Here is a 22,269-nt window from a genome sequence, read left to right as displayed (position 1 = left end):
TATATATGTGACAAAATTTGACTGCCATTGGGATTTTTTTGAATTTCGTTTTTTCATGTCATATGAAAGCAGGGAATCATAGCTTCAAATTGACATATTGGTTGTCCAGGTTGATTGATTGAAATGTTTTTTTGAATAAAGCAATTAAAAAAAAACAATATAAACAGATACGTCAGAATAACAAGCAGTACAAAATAATTAAAAAAAAAAAGCAAATTCAAAAGGGGTGAGAAGAAGCATAGCTTATTGCTCCCACCCCCCTTTCCATCAATACTAAATATCATTCAATAATCTATTCAATACTTGTATAACTAAATCTGTGATATCTATACATACAAATTAATATTACATACACACACACACACCAGTGTGTATGTAAAACCACCAGTTTTGGAGATATGGCTTATAGAGTAATGTCTTGCAGAAAACAGCTAGTTGAGATAAGGTTCACTTCTGTGGTCTCTAAAACATTACACCTATACAGTAGCTACATGTTTAAGCATTTATTGCATATGTACATGTCAATTTCAGCTCTGACACATATTTCAGACATGCTCTAGTATGTGAAGAGTCTGCCTGTGCTATAAACTCATTTTGGAAAAAAAAAAGAAAAAAGGTTTTCTCCTCTGGTGAAAAGCTGTAATTTGCGCGATGGCAGTCTATCAGTCAAATCTGGTCACATACAGTATACACTGTATTATTTCATACAGAAGCAGACCACTGCTTTCTCTGTCACACCTCCAACGGCGCCATGGTGGACTACGCACCGTCGCTGTCGAGTGGAAACCTTGTATGTCCAGAAACCGTTTCCCGTTTTCACGAAATGGATACAAATAGGAGCTGCGCTCCAATGGATCATATAGTAGTTATGATTTATTCACAAGCTCTTGTTAATACATTTCATTGGTTAAATATTTATAAAACCCAGAGACGGACAGCTACCACTTTCACTCTCAAAATGCAACGCAAAAATCTTTCATTTATTTATTTAGTTATGAAATATGAAGAGAATGGGTAGTATAGGGGGTGTGCATAGGCGGAGCTTGAAGTTGACGTTGGGGGGTGCGACTGCTTGGCCAACGACACCCGCACGCACGGTTTTTTAACCTTTATTTTATTATTTTAGCGTTTTTACAATGCCCTAACCCCTAAAAATTAGTTATTTAGGTAGTACAGCAGCTCACACACATGCACTACAGCCATACAGCGAGTCATCATATCATGATAAGAGAGATGATTACAAACTACAGTCAGAAGCCAGAAGGTATTAAAGTTAAAAAAAAAAAAAAAAAAAAAAAAAACTTTTTTTTTTTTTTTTTCAGGGGGTGCAGTGCACTGCACCCCCTGAACCCCCCCAAGCTCCGCCCATGGGGGTGTGACATGTACAGTAGCAGCCAGCAATCAAAGTAGTTTCAGAGTATTTGAAGCCATGTGGTACCCTCTGCTATTTTTGATGGTACAATTACAGTCTATGGAAATATCAAATACATATTTTAAATGAAATACACTATATTGCGCTTTTCAGAGAGTTATGTTTATGGCTGATGCATTTATTTTTGTAAAACATGCACGTAAAGAGGGAGGTGAACTGTTGCATTTTAGAATGTAATAATAAGTCCATTACAACTCAATCAATTTATCACATCTCTAGGGTACATTATTATTGTTTAATTATAATTTAATTAGAAGTGTCACATGAAAAGATATTGTAGCTTTTAATTATAATTTAACTAATGTGTTATATTGTAATGTGCACTTTAACAGTGTGTGGATTTATTCTATTATTTGCCTTTGCACCTGCTTTTATACGTTTTATCTATAGGTGTGTGAAAGCTTTTATATACCATTCTATATATATATATATATATATACCATTCTTCATTAACAGTTTGACGGCCGCTAATTGTTTAATCCAGGGTTCCACCGCGCGTAATACGACATACCCGCCGTTTGTTTTGTGTGTTTAATTCGCCGTTTTTTAATAATTAAAAAGAAACTCCGTCTTTGCCGCCGAGCTGGAGACGAGACCTTCATGTTATGATGACGAAACCCCGGAAATCAACACATGCTGTGTGGGCTGCTAGGGCTTCTGGGAAATTGAGGCCAATGCAAATGATGAAATGAACGGGGTATACAACGCCTCATGGAGGTGGGTCTCGTGGTGCGGTCTCGCGGCGCACCAAGATGGCGGGTGGTGCGGTCGTTCATAACAAACGGACGAACCTTTTTTTCACCGGATTTTCACGGATCAAAAGCCCAAATACTTCAGCGTATGCTCTAAAGGTAATAAAAAATCTCGGCAGCGTAGAATATTTGATTAAAATGCAGGGTTAAGCGTGATTCACAGTAGAACTGTTTACATTCAGTTTGTTGGTGAGAGTGATCACCCATTAGTGCAATACAATACATTCACTTCAAGGTAAATATACAGTATATATAATTTTAATATTATTATGAATGCCTGAGGAAGACCATGTGTGACAGAAATGTTTCTTAACCCATTCTGACCGGGCACCCATTTTGGTGTCAGCATCATGTTATGCTTTAGCTATTTGAAAATAGCAGATCTACAAGCTCATATCGCGCCACCGAGTGGCGCGATACGAGCTTGTAGGTCTGCTATTTTTGAAAAATCAAAGACACTTTTAGAATCTGATCTCAGGTCAGAATGGGTTAATAATGAAACTGTCAGGATGTAATAGACATTTTTAGAATCTGATCTCAGGTCAGAATGGGTTAAATAAATATCCATGTACTGTGTAAACTGTTAAGAGTTAAATATTAGAAGACATTTGAACAAAAATGACTGGGATTCTTCTTCCCCGAGAAATATCGTTAGAGCTAATGTTGCTTCCCGCATCAACACAAAGTGGGACACTGGTGGCGGCCATTTTGAAGATGCGCGCGCATCCACTTCCATTATAAACCCTGTATTCAAAGCTCTGTGTCTCAGAAGGGACATTGAGGGGGCCGTTTCTGGTGAATACAAAGGGTTTTCAACGGGCTGTAGCGGGCGGGCTGACACTCGCGGTCGGGTTTTTCCACCACCCATTCTGACCTGAGATCAGATTCATACGAGGTTTCCACTGGGACACACACTGGTCTGATGAACCCATTCTGACCTGAGATCAGATTAAAAAAATGTCAGTCGTTCTTCGATAAAAAAAAAAATAGCAGACCTACAAGCTCGTAGCGCGCCACTCGGTGGCGCGATATGAGCTTGTAGATCTGCTATTTTTCAATAGCTAAAGCATGACATGATGCCGACACCAAAATGGGTACCCGGTCAGAATGGTTTAAGGGATTAATTAATGCTGGCGCGAATTGGGTTAAAAAAAAGAAGATAAATAGCCTAATCCATGTCAAAGGGTATAGCAGATTTAATGATTTTAGAATGTATCCAATATATACCTAATGAACCGGGGTATTCTCAACAACGATGCAGTTAATTTAGTGTAACGTTACTCTTTGTCAGCTTATAATGATAATTTATTATCTATTTAGTGGGCAAATATAATTATACAGAATGCACATGTGCACACACACACGCACACGCACGCACGCACGCATGCACACACACACACGCGCACACGCACGCACACACACACACACACACACACACACGGGTGTTCAGCCTGTCACTGTCACTCATGCCTAATTTATACAGTGTGACGACGATGCATGCATAAAAAATAGGTCCTCTATTATCATCTGGTGCATTGGACGTGATTTTCAGGTTTCAGCAGGGGGAGTTATTATGCTTATTATGATTATAATAATAATAATAATAATAATTATTATTATTATTATTATTATTGTTATTGTTATTGTTATTGTTATTGTTATTGTTATTGTTATTGTTATTATTATTATTATGATATTATTATTATTATTATTATTATTCAGACATTTGGTGCATCTACTTCTCGTCGTTGAACAACATTTTCAATGAGGGTCAATGTGCTGTGGTGAATCACACCTGTGATTGGAAACTCTCACCACGAGAGGCGTCCTCCTCTGTATTCACAGATACAGATACACTCCATATTCATGTGGAAATCACTAAAGCAATGTCTGTCCTCTAGTCTGAGACACATATAGCTCACCCAAATATATAGGCTGGCATACTGTATCATGGCTACCACAGTGGAAAGTGGTATATACACTATACAGTATAGTGTCTGCCGTGAGGCAGAAGAACCTTGTTGTTATCTCTGCATTTCAGCGTTTTCAGTTTTGTTTTAAATAAAATGTTGCCCTATACATCAACAAAATAGCCGACCTTGCTACCTCACAACACCTTGAGAGACGTGTTGTGAGCTCATAGATCGGCTATTGTCACATTTTAATTGTTGTTAAAAAATATATATAATATATATGTGACACACACGTTCCACACCCACACAGGGTGTCGAGTCAGTCGGACCCGTGGTTTTCCAGAACCAGGACAAAAAGGCCTCTGCCCGGGCTCTGCACCTGATCACCCCTAAAAAGGGAAAGGTTTTGAACATGAGGTTTCCACCCGACATTGAGGATAGTAAAATTGGGCACATATCCCTCCAGTAAGGGCTGAATCCAGTTCTTGCAACCGGCACGTCTGTCGGTAAACACCGTCGGCCGGTCCGTAGGTGCGTCGGCCGGTCTGTGTTCACGTCGGCCGGTCTGTGTTCACGTCGGCCGGTCCGTTTTTACGTCGGCCGGTCAGTGTTTACGTCGGCCGGTCTGTGTTCACGTCGGCCGGTCCGTATGTGCGTCAGCCGCTCCGTATTTACGTCGGCCGCTCCGTATTTACGTCGGCCGCTCCGTATTTACGTCGGCCGGTCTGTGTTCACGTCGGCCGGTCCGTATGTGCGTCGGCCGGTCCGTGATTAGGTCTTTCTTCATATATATTTTTTTTCTGCTCTCGTTGCAAAAGATAAGTCCAGTGGAACACTTATTTTAAGTAACGTATGGCTTCCTTGGTGTAGCGGTCTATGCTCTCGCCTCTCAATGTATTTTTGCATGTGGAAGCTAGTTCGAACCACGCTCGCGGCAGGCAACATTTTATTATATTTAAAAAAAGCAGACAGGCAGGCAGGCAGACAGACAGACAGACACCAGGCAGGCAGACAGACAGGCAGACAGACAGACAGACAGACAGACACCAGGCAGGCAGGCAGACAGACGGACGGACGGACGGACGGACGGACAGACAGCCTGCCTGCCTGCCTGCCTATCAAATAATTAATAATGTATTATTTCAATACGGCTATTTTTTTAAATAGCCGTTTTTTAAAATCTCCTCTCCTCACCTGGGCCGCTCAGGTATAGGAGGTTACACATACGGGAGGGGAGGTGCGTGCGTGCGTGCGGGGGTAAATGTGTCAAGTCACGTGACCACTGGCTGTGCTACGAATATGAATTATTATTATTATAGCTAACTTAATAGTTCCTGCTGTAAATCACGTTTTGATATCGGTTATCTTCCATGTTTTTTTTCTGCTCTCGTTGCAAAAGATAAGTCCAGTGGAACACTTCTTTTAAGTAACGTATGGCTTCCTTGGTGTAGCGGTCTATGCTCTCGCCTCTCAATGTATTTTTGCATGTGGAAGCTAGTTCGAACCACGCTCGCGGCAGGCAACATTTTATTATATTTTTAAAAAGCACATGACGGACCGGCCGACGTGAACACAGACCGGCCGACGTAAAGACGGACCGGCCGACGCACATACGGAGCGGCCGACGTAAAAACTGACCGGCCGACCCATCGCACCGGCCGGCCGACGTGAAATACGTCGGCCGCTAAAATTGCATTCGGACCGACCGGCCGACCTATAAAAAGACCGGCCGACGGTGAGTAACGACCAACATCCCTCTATTTCTACTGCTGAAAGGGCACAATAGATCTTTACCACCCAGTCATCTATGAATCATTCATCTACCGTACTGGCGTATACTCTATCATTTTAGAAACGTATTAACTACAACAGAGAAATATTTTAAAGGCCACATGAAACGCATAGCACTTATTTCAGTATGTCCTATGAAACGGGAAGCTGGGGGGACTTGTCGCACGTATTGATGTGTGTTCACAGTTGCCCGCGGTGAACTTGCCGGATTCATGCCAGATTGACAGACATAGCATTAGGGGTTAGAAGGAAACCGAAAAACACTGTCAAGTCAGTTACCACGACCAAAAAAACGGTAATAACTTTCAACCGTAGTGTATTTTAATTGAGGTGTCACTGTGTGCCAACATGAAGTTAACTTTACCGAGCTGTGCATGCTGCCCACAGAAACCATGTATTTACTACAGTATAGTGTACAATAGTATTACGTTACCACTGCGTCAGGTTCTAATGCAGTGGTGTTCCCAAGCGGTGTGCCTAAGGTACACTGTTGTGTACGTGGGACAAAGCGTGAGACAAAAATAGCAGATCTACAGGTGTGTATTCGGGGGGTGGGTAATGTTGAATGGGAGGAGTGGGACGGCTGAGCTATATCCTCCCGTTGGGGGCTCCTCACTGGCAGGTGAGCTACTCTAAATCAACCATTTGGGTGTTTATTCCTACTAAACAACAACATTACATGCCAAGGGCAGCGGTGTTGACAGATTACTTTTTATTACAGAATACTGTGAATGTCTTGAGAGATTGGACTCTAAATAAAAAAGGGGAGACATTTTAAAACTTTAGTTAACCCATTCTGAACAGGCACCCATTTTGGTGTCAGCATCATGTTATGCTTTAGCTATTTAAAAATAGCAGACCTACAAGCCGTAACCGAGTGGCGCGATACGAGCTTGTAGGTCTGCTATTTTTTGAAAAATCGAAGAACGACTGACTTTTTTTTAGAATCTGATCTCAGGTCAGAATGGGTTAATCAGACCAGTGTGTGTCCAGTGGAAACCTCGTATGAATCTGATCTCAGGTCAGAATGGGTTAACTTACAACTATACTTTACAAAAAATAGCAGATCTCTACGCTGTGACACTTTGTGAGCCTGTAGATCTACTATTGGTTTACTAAAACACCCGCAGCTGACGTAATGTAATTGTGTACACCCGCCAGGTGTCCGAGAGCCTGCAGGTGCGCATCATAGCGGGCCGCCCCATCCACTGCCAGGTCCCGGGCATCGACCACCACCTGGTGAGCCGGGCGGCGGTGCGCGCCACCCTGGAGGCGGCCAAGGCCATCGCCCTGTCCCACCTGGGGACCATGTTCATCGCCGAGACGGACGAGAGACGCATCAACCGCATCCAGCAGGTCACTCTGTCACTGTTCCTCAAGCCACACACAGACACACACAAACACACGCACACACGCACACACACACACACACACACACACACACACACACACACACACACACACACATCGTCCGCATATATATACGTACCCCCAACGTATACTCCGTCTATATAATGGTTGAGTCCTATATGGAAGCTTTTAACATTGGTCCCGTTCCTATAGCAAACGCCCCACCGTTCCAACTATGGGATTGCAAATATAAATCTCAGTGCAAACCTGCAGTTGAAAGGAGGATTTTCAAACCTCTTATCAATCGGAATCCATGGAGAGCTGATTTTTCTGCCATCCAACATTTCGGATTTTATCTGTGCCTTTTGTACCGCAACGCTGCCGCCATGTAAAAGCTTCTGCCGAGAGGTAAACGGCGTGTGCGTGTTCCAATGCTGCTAGAGTGTGTGTGTAGCGAGTGTGTGTGTGGGGGGGGGCGGGCAAATTCCGTCTTTTAAAGTGAACCCGTATGCTGGCACCAAGGGGCCAGTGAGGCGCTCCAACGTCGAAGCACTGGGCCCTAGTGGTAAGAGGAAGGACTGCAGGCGGACTCGTGGATTCATGACGAGGAAACCCCGTGCATCTGGGCTATAGCGGTAGAGATACAGTTAAATAACGTTTTATTCTTTGAAGGACCACTTGAGCCATTTTCAAGCTATCTTCATAACGTGAAGATAGTGAGGACAATTGCACTGTAATTGGTCCTCACTAATGCTCATTATAAGATGGGATGGTTTCGGTCTATAGGGCGGCCATGAACCTCATGTCAGCGGCCAAAGCTCTCGAGTAGACCAGGGGTCACACATCACAAATTCCAACAGATTTTGACTACCCATGAATAAAACCTTTTTTTCCTTCTTTTTAAATATTTTCTTTTCACATTATAATGATCATTAGACTATAACCCGCCTATCTCCCAGACTCCCTCCCCAGTCGGAGGTCAGAGTTTTAGTGAATGTTGAATGTGCAGGATGTAATTTACATACAAAATGTGAGGGACTTTATTTATTTGACTACATGTGTTTTAAATAGTTTATTTTAACCCATTTTGGCGCGGGAACCCCAAATGGTGTTAGCATTATGTTATGCTTTAGCTATTGAAAAATAGCAGAGCTTCTAGGTCTGCTATGTTTTTTTTAATCGAAGAACAACTGACATAGAAACATATATTTTTCAGAAAACTGTCAGGATGTAGAAGACATTTTTAGAATCTGATCTCAGGTCAAAATGGGTTCAACTAAAAATACTCTCTCACACACTTAGGGTATGCCAGTGTGTTTGTTGTCACCCTCCTTTGTGCCAATGTTGCCGCTGGTTTCTAAGGTTGCCTCTACCCCTGATAGACAGTGCATACAGTTAATACTGTACCTGTCGACCAGCAGCATCGTCGGTATAGAGCGTCGCAGACCCGCCCCCTTTCATGACGAGGCCAGGCCCAAGGACTGTATAAAGAGGACAAGAAGCGAAGACCGTAAGGGCGCCGCCATGTTGCTCACATGGTGCTCCATGGAAGGAAAGAAACATGCGCAGTTGCAGACCAAGGAAGCTGAACGCGGAAGTGTTGGCTGCCCATTGCGCATGTTTCTTTCCTTCCATGGAGCACCATGTGAGCAACATGGCGGCGCCATTACGGTCTTCGCTTCTTGTCCTCTTTATACAGTCCTTGGCCAGGCCCAGGAAATTATTCCCAATGCATTTTTCCCCATAGACATTTCACAAAGTATTTATTCAAAGACGGTTACGCCGCGGACAAAGCCAACTCTTGTCGTGACAAATCATGACAACAAACAAATAATTACAAAGAAGAAAAAACAACAAAAGAAGTGTTGTAACCTGCCGTTTTTTTTCTTCTTTCTAATTATTTGTTCGGCCCCCCAAAAAATTGTTTGTTGTCATGATTTGTCACGACAAGAGTTGACTTTGTACGAGGCTTAAAAGCTCTTTAAATAAATGCTTTTTTAAATGTCTATGAGGTTAAATGAACGGAGAATCATTTCCTGGGCCCTGGTAGGGGGCGGGACTGCAACGCTGGCTGGTTTGGTCATTAAAAAGAAAAAGAAAAAACTAAAAAGATTGACTATACTAATTAATAAACTCGGTTGGTTGGACTATTTATTTTTATTTTATTTAACCTTTATTTAAGCAGTAAAAACACATTGAGATTGACAAAAGAAACATTTACAAAAGAAACATTTTTGTATAGCTGTGATGGAAAGGTTTCCATCAGCATGATGCCTGTGTAGAGTTTACTGAGCATTGTTGAAGGTCGTTATTGCACACCTACTGTAGTTACACAAGACCTGTTGACGTGACGTCAAGACATGTTTTGTAACAGAGTTCTTGTGTGTGTGTGTGTGTGTGTGTGTGTGTGTGTGTGTGTGTGTGTGTGTGTGTGTGTGTGTGTGTGTGTGTGTGTGTGTGTGTGTGTGTGACACACTGCAGGTGTCCACCAACGGGGAGATATCTGTAATATCTGGAGCCCCCACTGACTGTGACTGTAAGATAGACCCCAACTGTGACTGCTTCTCCGGTGAGTTGTCACTCTTGCTCTCTCTCTCACACACACACCCTGCACGCGCACACAACATTCAAATACTTGTACATGTAATGTAATAAATAGAAAATTTACTTTGCTTAAACAAAGTGTGTGCTTGCATGTGTATATTTGTAATGTGTGTTCATGGGTTTTTAATGCTTTTTCGTGTAAATGTGTATCGTGTGTTTTAGCACACGCAATTTTATACACTATATTATGTAGTGCAGACTAACCCAAACTAGTGAAAATAGCAGATCTACAAGCTCACAACGTGTTTACTTCTTAACAATTTTGATGCCGGGGGAATCTTTTCAGAATAAAGGCGCTAGTAATGAGGGAGATCTTACTCTGACGCCTTTCATTTCCCCCCCAAAACCGGGAGGTGAAATCTTCCTTTACCACATTGCCGTTGTGAAACTGATCTTTCTTCAGAAGCGTTAATATTCTAAACAAGATGCATGAATTAGAACAGAACGTCAGCGTTCTGATCAAAACTACGGACAGCGCCGTAGTTTAAATAGAGTAGAGTAAATAAAGAACATTGCCGGCCCGTAAACCAGGAAGTGAATGGTTGCGCGTGCGGCAAAACAGGTCCTTAAAGGAGAATTCCATGCTAGAAGGCTTTCTTACCTTGCGTTGCAGTTGTTGGGTCCACACCACAAAGTGGTCCAGCTGTCATTTTGTGCAAAAATGCATTATTGGCTATTTCCCCTACCCCACCATAAGCCCTGAATGGGGTGCTGGGTTTTAGTGCTAATTCGCTTATTTCCATTGCTCGGAAATTCAACTACTGCATAGTAACCCCGTTGCTGTGTTCCAGCCGCGAAGCGTGAAGTTAGACATCGCGAGATAGACGAGACTTCTTGCATGGAGATGTGTCCACAACACATGTCCCAGGCACCATGCGGTTTTATTTGATGGACGTGTGTGGAGGCATTATAAGATTTATTTTTTATTTATTCATGAAATTAATTTTGTAGAAAATCATTGAATTCTGTTTTGCTTTTTTTTTTTTAGCTTGTTTTATATATCATATAATTCAAAACAAAATGTAGGAAACTAAAAAAAAAGTGCCACAGCTCTTATTGTAAATCTACTACAGCCACAGCTCTTATTGTAAATCTACTACAGCCACAGCTCTTATTGTAAATCTACTACAGCCACAGCTCTTATTGTAAATCTACTACAGCCACAGCTCTTATTGTAAATCTACTATAGCCACAGCTCTTATTGTAAATCTACTAGGATGGTCTACTACAGCCACAGCTCTTATTGTAAATATACTACAGCCACAGCTCTTATTGTAAATCTCCTAGGATGGTGTACTACAGCCACAGCTCTTATTGTAAATATACTACAGCCACAGCTCTTATTGTAAATCTACTACAGCCACAGCTCTTATTGTAAATCTACTACAGCCACAGCTCTTATTGTAAATCTCCTAGGATGGTCTACTACAGCCACAGCTCTTATTGTAAATATACTACAGCCACAGCTCTTATTGTAAATCTACTACAGCCACAGCTCTTATTGTAAATCTACTATAGCCACAGCTCTTATTGTAAATCTACTAGGATGGTCTACTACAGCCACAGCTCTTATTGTAAATATACTACAGCCACAGCTCTTATTGTAAATCTCCTAGGATGGTGTACTACAGCCACAGCTCTTATTGTAAATATACTACAGCCACAGCTCTTATTGTAAATCTCCTAGGATGGTCTACTACAGCCACAGCTCTTATTGTAAATCTACTACAGCCACAGCTCTTATTGTAAATATACTACAGCCACATCTCTTATTGTAAATCTACTACAGCCACAGCTCTTATTGTAAATCTACTACAGCCACAGCTCTTATTGTAAATCTACTACAGCCACAGCTCTTATTGTAAATCTCCTAGGATGGTCTACTACAGCCACAGCTCTTATTGTAAATCTCCTAGGATGGTCTACTACAGCCACAGCTCTTATTGTAAATATACTACAGCCACAGCTCTTATTGTAAATCTCCTAGGATGGTCTACTACAGCCACAGCTCTTATTGTAAATATACTACAGCCACAGCTATTATTGTAAATCTCCTAGGATGGTCTACTACAGCCACAGCTCTTATTGTAAATCTACTACAGCCACAGCTCTTATTGTAAATCTACTACAGCCACAGCTCTTATTGTAAATCTACTACAGCCACAGCTCTTATTGTAAATCTACTACAGCCACAGCTCTTATTGTAAATCTCCTAGGATGGGATTCCATCGCTTAATTCCAGTCATACAAATCAGTCCCCCTTTCTATTTTGAAGACGGAGGGAAGTGTCTGCCACACACGGCACGGGCCAGTGGACTGTAACCATTCCTATTTGTCGCGGCGAACATTGCATATTTCCCATCGTGTCATGCTGTTAACAGATGATTACTCTCTTCATACGGCTGTACGCTTCGCCATAAACATGCATGCCACTCACATGAACATATACATCATGGGCCTTTCACACGCTCACATTGGACACACACCCCCTACGCACGCACACACATGGATACACAGTACACTATGCACGCACACACATGGATACACAGTACACTATGCACGCACACACATGGATACACAGCACACTATGCACGCACACAAATGGATACACACTATGCACGCACACAAATGGACACACACCCCCTACGCACGCACACACATGGATACACAGTACACTATGCACGCACACACATGGATACACAGTACACTATGCACGCACACACATGGATACACAGTACACTATGCACGCACACAAATGGATACACACTATGCACGCACACAAATGGATACACACTATGCACGCACACAAATGGACACACACCCAATATGCATCCACACACGCATTCACAGATGCACGTACACACGCACGCACGTACACACACACACGCACGCACACACACACACACACACACACACACACACACATGATTGTGCATGGTGTCAGAAGATAAACAGCCCCCCCTGCGTTCAGCCATCAGAGGGTCACGACCCACTGCTGACAGAATCTGAAGGGCCTCGCCCACCTATTAGCCTTACGGACCACCGTAGCCATCTGTATACTGCCACGCACACACACACACACACACACGCGCATATGCAAACGCACGTGCACACACACACACACACACACTTGGCACACACTCTTTTAAGGCGATCACATTCCCTCTACAGGGGAGCCGTGCTATCCCAACCGGCCACAGATCTGAGCAACGCAGATAAAGAAAAAGTCCTGCAACAACATTTTATTATGTTTTTTTATTGTATTTATTTTTCTTTCTTTGTGTGTCTTTATGTGTGTGGCGTGGGTATGTGTGCTGAATCTGTCCAGGAAACTGATGCAACTGCTAATCGGGCTTTTTATCAAATTGTTCTGACTTGTTTGACATTTAGGAATGTAGTAGTTTACAATAGAATGGATTTAGAATGTAGTAGTTTACAATAGAATGGATTTAGAATGTAGTAGTTTACAATAGAATGGATTTAGAATGTAGTAGTTTACATTAGAATAGATTCTAGATTTAGAATGTAGTAGTTTACAATAGAATAGATTTAGAATGTAGTAGTTTACAATAGAATAGATTTAGAATGTAGTAGTTTACAATAGAATAGATTTAGAATGTAGTAGTTTACAATAGAATAGATTTAGAATGTAGTAGTTTACAATAGAATATATTTAGAATGTAGTAGTTTACAATAGAATAGATTTAGAATGTAGTAGTTTACAATAGAATAGATTTAGAATGTAGTATTTTACAATAGAATGGATTTAGAATGTAGTAGTTTACAATAGAATAGATTCTAGATTTAGAATGTAGTAGTTTACAATAGAATAGATTTAGAATGTAGTAGTTTACAATAGAATAGATTTAGAATGTAGTAGTTTACAATAGAATAGATTTAGAATGTAGTAGTTTACAATAGAATATATTTAGAATGTAGTAGTTTACAATATAATAGATTTAGAATGTAGTAGTTTACAATAGAATAGATTTAGAATGTAGTAGTTTACAATAGAATGGATTTAGAATGTAGTAGTTTACAATAGAATAGATTCTAGATTTAGAATGTAGTAGTTTACAATAGAATAGATTTAGAATGTAGTAGTTTACAATAGAATAGATTTAGAATGTAGTAGTTTACAATAGAATAGATTTAGAATGTAGTAGTTTACAATAGAATAGATTTAGAATGTAGTAGTTTACAATAGAATAGATTTAGAATGTAGTAGTTTACAATATAATAGATTTAGAAGTAGTTTACAATCGAATATATTTAGAATGTAGTAGTTTACAATAGAATAGATTTAGAATGTAGTAGTTTACAATAGAATAGATTTAGAATGTAGTAGTTTACAATAGAATGGATTTAGAATGTAGTAGTTTACAATAGAATGGATTTAGAATGTAGTAGTTTACAATAGAATAGATTTAGAATGTAGTAGTTTACAATAGAATAGATTCTAGATTTAGAATGTAGTAGTTTACAATAGAATAGATTTAGAATGTAGTAGTTTACAATAGAATAGATTTAGAATGTAGTAGTTTACAATAGAATGGATTTAGAATGTAGTAGTTTACAATAGAATAGATTTAGAATGTAGTAGTTTACAATAGAATAGATTTAGAATGTAGTAGTTTACAATAGAATAGATTTAGAATGTAGTAGTTTACAATAGAATAGATTTAGAATGTAGTAGTTTACAATAGAATAGATTTAGAATGTAGTAGTTTACAATAGAATAGATTTAGAATGTAGTAGTTTACAATAGAATAGATTTAGAATGTAGTAGTTTACAATAGAATAGATTTAGAATGTAGTAGTTTACAATAGAATAGATTTAGAATGTAGTAGTTTACAATAGAATAGATTTAGAATGTAGTAGTTTACAATAGAATGGATTTAGAATGTAGTAGTTTACAATAGAATAGATTTAGAATGTAGTAGTTTACAATAGAATAGATTTAGAATGTAGTAGTTTACAATAGAATAGATTTAGAATGTAGTAGTTTACAATAGAATAGATTTAGAATAGACTTTGTTTGCCATTTGCACAAATGTGCAGGACATCTGGGAGCTCAGCTCCCAGATGTCCTGCACTAACCACTATAAAACCCTAGCCTTCTAAACTAATAGCAAATTACAAGCTCACAACGTGTCGGGTTGCTATTTCCACCAAATGTTTGGCCTATTTTTTTATGAATGTTTGCCAATTCTTCTGAATGTTGGCCTATATGATGATGGCATGCCAAGAATAGTGACGCTATAGGCTTCATGACATGACTAAATAACATTTACACTCGCCAAAAAAGCCCAAGACATTCCGCTAATGCCACAGCCTGTCTGTGAGCGCTTCTCACTTCATTGGCACTTGGCCGCTGGGAAGCTGGGCTTGATGTTTAAGGCCAAATATAATACTGAATGTACTGTATGATTCTCAATGAGGAACACCAAACGATCTTGTCAAAAGGATGAATCCATTATCAAAGAAGTGGCTGGTTTTAAATACAGTACCCGGGGTCCTGTATGGCAGACAGTACGAAGGACTTTCTCATCAGAGCGGGTCAAGACTGGACAGCCTGTAACAAGCGATAAAAATGCCATGTAGCTGTCAGGAGTCCCGAGAGCTATACCTAGATAGATATCCCTGTTTAGAGCCTGTGTTCAAAGCATAGTCTGCACTCATAGAGCAGCCTTGTGCCATCCAGACACTTCTCAAGTCCCCCCTTCGCTTCCCATGTTTCAGAAGCGTACAGTAGCTGGGACAGAACCTGTTCCAATAGATCCAATGTAGTTATTATTAGTCACGCAAGACAGATTTTAACACTTTGCTGTGGTTAAATCGTCCCTATGGACCAATTATTTGTTTATACAAACATTGAGACTGCACACGCGCAGGTGCACCGGTTGCCATACATTCCCAACAGATCCCCGGGCCTGTTGTTTTGGGCAGCACTGGTTTCGGTTCACTCAACGTCCTCCTGTGTGTTCTGTTGTTTTTACTGATGGGTTAGGCTCCCTAGCGAGATATATATAATACAGTACATCGTTGTGCAGTGGTTTTGCATCGTTTAATTATGCTCATTTTATGAGCGGTCAGGTTTCATTTCTTTGGAAGGCAGCATGCATGAAGGCAGCATGCATGCAGTGAAACATATTTTGTGAATGTTATTATAGGTGGAAATCTTTGGGACATCTCAAGTTTTTGTAATGCCATAAACAAAATGTAATGATAATAATAATAATCATGCTTTAACCACGTATAGCCCTACAGTATATACTTTGTACGGTGTACGATTAATTGTGAAAATAACAAACTTACATTCCGTGCGTGTATATCTGCTATAGTTGCTATTTTGGAAAAGGTTTGGCCATTTCTGGACATGCCTTCAATGGGCATACCAGGTTGTTTAACCCATTCTGAACGGGCACCCATTTTGTTATTAGCATCATGTTATGCTTTAGCTATTGAAAAATAGCAGATCTACAAGCTCATATCGCGCCACCGAGTGGCGCGATACGAGCTTGTAGGTCTGCTATTTTTGAAAAATCGAAGAGCGACTGACATTTTTAGAATCTGATCTCAGGTCAGAGTGGGTTAATCAGAACCAGTGTGTGTCCAGCGGAAACCTCGCATGAATCTGATCTCAGGTCAGAATGGGTTAAGGACACTATTCCAGGAAATAAAATCTTAGGTCTTACAACATTTTGATCACAAGTACAGTATAAATGTGTGTTTCTAACTGCGTGCGTGCATGCCTGCCTGCGTGTCTGCCTGGCCCTGCATGCATGCTTTAACTTTTGAAGATACATCATTTTTTTTCCCCCCACCAGCGTTTGATTTATCACCTTACCACGATTCATGTCCCCCTTGCTATCCATCATCCAGGGGACGGAGGCTATGCCCGCGACGCTCGTCTCAAAGCGCCCTCCTCTCTGGCCGTGGCCCCCAACGGAACGCTGTACATCGCCGACCTGGGCAACATCCGCATCAGAGCCGTGAGCCCCAACCAGCCCCAGGCCAGTCCCCCTGGCAGCCCGGTGGAGATCAGCTCTCCACTCGACCAGGAGCTCTACCTCTTCAGCCAGGTTAGAAAAACACACTGATTCTGACTGTTTTTTTACCCCTTTTTTTTCTCCCCAAAGTTAGTTCTCCAACCTCCCCCACACACAATTCTGTGTATTGTCAATAAGAAGCGTATATATCTTCTGTTGACTTTTCAAAATATATATCGCCATTAAAAAAAAACTGCCGGCACAAATTATCTGACGCAGTTTTAACACAACGGAACATATGTACACCTAGACGTCAATGAAACAAGAATTGATGACATCAATTCATTACCAGCTGCTGCCTTATATCCCATGGCTGAGGGGTCGGCTGGAGGCAAAAGGTGTGTGGTTGCCTGGAGACAAGGCAGCCAATCAGGACGATAGGTTGTCAGTACAGCCAATGAGAAACATAGGTCTCAACTACAGCAAGTGGGCGTGAAAGCACCGCAGAGAGAACATTGACCAGCTGTGCTTACACAGCAGCTGGTAAAGAGCACCAATCACAAACATCAAAAACGGACCAATCCACACAAGACAGTTACAACAGTACACTGCTGCACATACTGTCATTATCATGGGATTCCACTGCTGCATAGAACTTGCCATGATTAAAGCAAACAATAATGTCGGTGGCTCAGGGGTAGAGTTGCTGGATGGTAACCGCAAGGTTGCCAGTTCGAACCCGGGCTCCCCCAGAGTTGGTGTCGAAGTGTCCTTGAGCAAGACACTGAACCCCTAATTGCTCCCGATGAGCTGGTTGGTGCCTTGCATGGTTTCCGCCGCCATTGTCGATGCAGGCCTTGATCCAGACCAGGTTGTGAACCAGTGAGGTAACGCACTTTGCAACTCTGATCAACCACCTACACTCTGTGGTGGTAGAAGTATGCTCACTTTAATTTCACCTATCCACTTGAATCGTAGCATTCCCTATAGTCTAGGGTGAACATTCAGCTAAATTAGCCCGATCGGCGATCAACAAGCTCAGAAGGCATCGCATGGTGACACGTTGTGATCGTGTACATCGCCACAGCCTAATGTATAGAGCCCTGGGGGAGTCCGGTCAACGTGTATCCCTTCTTGTCACCTCTGTTGAATAGATGGCAGTTTACGAGGCAGATGTACAGTACTAGAAGCTTTGTTGAATAGATAGTGGTGTAATGGTGATTTCTTTCCCTCTGTACCACGGAACGACACGCGAGTATGAGAGTTTTAGACATAAACACAAAAGTAGACTTAAAACAATCGGACGAGCCTCTTTACTGCACTGCAGTATAGCGAAACTAAAACGTTTGCTTCGGACGAAATTACGAATTAATCCGTCCTTTGACGGTGGAGGAGGCGTTCTCGTTGCGTGCGGAACACACCACAGAAGCAGTAGCCTACTGTGAGCCACACACACCGCTGTGCTGTGTTGCTTACTGTGTATGAGAACGCATGCTCGGGTAACAGTTAAAGCCGTTTGCCATTCGAGCTCGACACGGTACTAGACACGGTGTGAAAATAGGGAGGGTCGTCTTGGATAGTCTGGTGGCGCGAGGTTAGGTGCGTCTTCTCTTGAATCTAGCGGGACACGTTCTAGCGCGCACGTGTCGCACGCGCACCGTTTCCGTTACGTACCTGCACGCCGTGCACGCCAAAAGAGTTTAGTACCACGCCGTGGTACTGTGTTCTACGCAAGGTTATAGTTTTTTTTTTTTTCATTATAGTTTAGTTTTAGTTAGTTTTGACATATTTTTTTTCTAATTCAGTTAGTTTTAGTTAGTTTTTAGAGCGGGTTTGCTAGTTTTTATTTCGTTTTTATTTTTGGTGAAAATGCTTAGTTTTAGTTTAGTTATAGTTTAGTTTTAGTTTTTTTCGTAGGTAAAACTTGTTGGAGAAATGAGGAAATCGAATGAATTTATAAGGATTATATTATAAATATCCGAAAGGCATATAAATATTGATAAAAACTAAAACTAAGGGTATTTTGTCTATAATTTCAGTTAGTTTTAGTTACTTTTGAGGACACACAATACAGTTTCAGTTTAGTTATCGTTTTTTTAATTTATTTTTAGTTTTTATTAGTTTCAGTTAACTAAAATTTCTTTTTTAATTCTAGTTTTCCTTTTATTTGTTAGTTTTAGTTAACTATTATAACCTTGGTTCTACGAGCATGACACCACTGTGCATAGATGGCAGTTTACTATGCAGATGTACAGTAGCCTACTAGAAGCTTTGTTGAATAGATTGCAGTTTGCCACTCGCACGCCTGGGGTTCGCTCACGTCTAACGCCTGCACACACCCACGTCGTTGTTGTTTTTTCCGTGAATATCGTGTGTCCGAGTGAAAGACACACACACATTTTGAACGAAGGCAGACAGCGATATGGACAGTATTCCCTCTCTTGTTTATTTGCATTTTTATTCTGACCACAAAATGTTGAAATGTTGTTTAGACAGATGAGTTCATTGTTTACTAGGGGTGTGCTGAAATATGGATATTGCGATATATATATCGATACTTCCTCCCACAATTTTCTTTTTCATGTCATAGCAGGGAATCATAGCTTCAACTTGACATTGGTTGTTCAAGTTAAATTGACGTGTTGCTGTTATTACCATAGGCAATATTGTTATAAAAAAATGACCAGTGTGAGCACCTGCAACTGCACTGTTTAATATTTCATGAGGACTTGGTTTCGATACATGAGCCCAGTATTAACTGACACAAAATGTGATTTATTCATTATGATCGGTTCTTATAGCTGCCTCCTTCCAATAAAAGCGGAGGATTTTTTTTCTCCAGTCACAGATATCATGATAAAAATTGTTGATGAAATCTCTGGCAATATATTGAATATTGCACTAATCGCAATATATCGAATATCGTGATATTATCATTATCGGGGGCCTAGTAATATCGCCACATATATCGTATCGTGAGGTACCCATATCGTCCCACTCTATTGTTTACCTGGTATCCTAGTTTATTTGCGGTACTACATTGCTCTCTTCGGGAACTCTACTTATGTATGTGACTATGTACCCTGTTGTGTTTATTGACAACATGTTTACTCCGCTCATTTCAATTTCACACTTGTAAGTCGCTCTGGGTAAGAGCTTCTGCTAAAGGCTTGACTTGTAAATTGTAAGTATAGGGATTGTAAGTTTAAGTGTTTAAGTAAAAGTAGCAAGGGAGTGTTTCTTCTGGTTGGTGGAGGGAAGGTACTATTGCTTCACCATGATGACAGTGCTCCGATGGCTCTGATAAGTGCGCGGGGGACGGGGCGGGGGACTTAAGCATCTTGCTCAGAGTCACGTATTGGCATAAAAATATACTTAGACTAAATGAATTGTAAGTTATTGTATGTATTCATTATGCAGAATTTTGTTTGATTGTAATTTGTCATGCATTCATGTGTTAATCACTTCTATTTTGCAGCTGTTAAAGGTCGGGCTGATACTGATTACTTTATATTCTGCTCGGTAGCTTAACCTTTACATTATTTATCAGTCAGTGCACCGTTTCTATATACAGTATATAAGCTAATTTAATAAACTGCAAAGAAACTAAAGCTGTAACTGTAGTGCAGCATAATGTTGTCCTCTGAGATGCAGTGGAGTACACGTTTAATAACACAAGCTCAAGCTACAAGCTTCAAGCTTGTAGCTTGTAGGTCTGCTATTTTTTTTTAAATCAAAGAACGACTGACATAGAAACATAGCTTTTTCAGAAAACTGTCAGGATGTAGAAGACATTTTTAGAATCTGATCTCAGGTCAGAATGGGTTAAGGCAACCGGCCGGTTCCACGCGCTGCACAAGGTGCCCTTTTTGTTTTACCAATAGGCTTTTAGCTCTCTGCACTCTGCTTTGTAAATAACATTTCCACATTATGCAGTGTTGCCTATACTGTTATGGAGTGGAATATTGCGCTGGAGGCTGCCCGGTTTAAATATGCCACCGCAAAGCCGAAGGCACGTGTCTATTCTAGTCTATACAAGGTCAAGAATAACCTCCCTGCCTTTCACATCCATACAACATCATAACACCATCTATATGAATTAGCAAGGGGGGTATGTTGTTACCATGGAAACAGAGCTTACCGTACATACATAAGGCCAGGAAAAGTGAGCGGAATATGGTGTTAACTATATTCATAACTTTCAACATGGCCACTGCACCTCTGTGTTCTGCATGTCGTCCTTATCGAATCAAACTTCTGAGTAATGAAAGATAGAGCGGAGCGGAGACGGGAGACGGATGGGGAGATCATTTAGAGGTGGAGAGATAGTATCCCTTTGCCTCGATATTGAATTATTTCATAGCGTTCCTTAAAATATATATCCATCATCATTAAAATGGCAAGATATATCGTCAGACCGTCGCTCCTGGGGCAGAAACCTTGTGCCTCCATATTTCATTTCTGTTGTTGTTTTTTCATATATTAACAGTTTGACTGTTTTTTACGATTATCCCGCATTTTAATCAACCCCCCTTCACTGCCGAGATTGTTGTATTACCTTTAGAGCATACGCTGAATTATTTGGGCTTTTAATCCGCGAAAATCCATCAAAAAAAGCTCCCGTGGTTTGTTATGATCTGTGTGTAGCATCCACCATCTTGGTGCACCCGGAAGACGCACACACGATTGGTTTCAATGAGGCGTTGCACCCAATGCATTTCCATTGGCCTCAATTTCCCAGAAGCCCTAGCAGCCCACAGCATGTGACGATTTCCGGTTTTGTCATCACAGCGAAGGCATCCAGTCTCATACTCCGCGACGAAGACGGATTTTCTTTTGATTCATTACATTACGGCGGATTAAACACATAAAACAAAAGGCGGGTATGTCCGATACGGCAGCGACATTAACCTGGAGTAATCCATTCCCGGCACGGAAACTGTTAATGCCCAAAAACATAGACACAAAATAAACAAACTCACCAGCTTATATTATTGCTTCATGACACATATTTTTATTAGGGCCGGGACTAATTGCGATTAATTACGATTAATTAACTACAGAAAAATTAATGCATTACAAAAATTAACGCATTTTAATCGCACTATTTTTTTCACCGCGGAACGTTGTCACTGGACAGTTTTCAGACGGACAAGTGTCCGTGTCCTCTTCAGACAATAACACCACCAGAAACCGCAGACAGTTCACCAGACTGGGGGAAGCCGCTGAGATCACTTTGCTTGTCCCCGTGGATTGGAAATAGGATTTAAAAGGCTATCCGATGGTAGCGTGGATTACAGCACAGTTGTGTGCAATTATTCAATAAAGAATTATTACCCCTATTACTACAAAAACAATGTTTTATTGCTTAAACTTATGTATTCACTATTCATTGATTCATTAGTATACCAAAATCCATTTGAAAAATTGCTTT

The 22,269-nt window shown here is 40.9% G+C and overlaps 1 protein-coding gene across 1 annotated transcript in view; it reads left to right on the top strand.

The window, feature by feature from the left end:
* The window catches only part of tenm1 (teneurin transmembrane protein 1), a gene marked incomplete at both ends in the record, with an annotated part of 340,279 nt that overhangs the window by 260,855 nt on the left and 57,155 nt on the right, over nucleotides 1-22,269 (top strand). Inside the window, 3 exon segments of the mRNA XM_083785749.1 lie at nucleotides 7,050-7,244; nucleotides 9,720-9,807; nucleotides 16,729-16,928. Of these exon segments, the coding sequence (XP_083641875.1) occupies nucleotides 7,050-7,244; nucleotides 9,720-9,807; nucleotides 16,729-16,928 (483 nt within the window).

Source organism: Protomyctophum parallelum (assembly GCF_964188405.1).
Source record: "Protomyctophum parallelum genome assembly, chromosome: 16".
NCBI lineage: Eukaryota > Metazoa > Chordata > Actinopteri > Myctophiformes > Myctophidae > Protomyctophum > Protomyctophum parallelum.
This window is presented reverse-complemented; position numbering and strand designations above follow the sequence as displayed.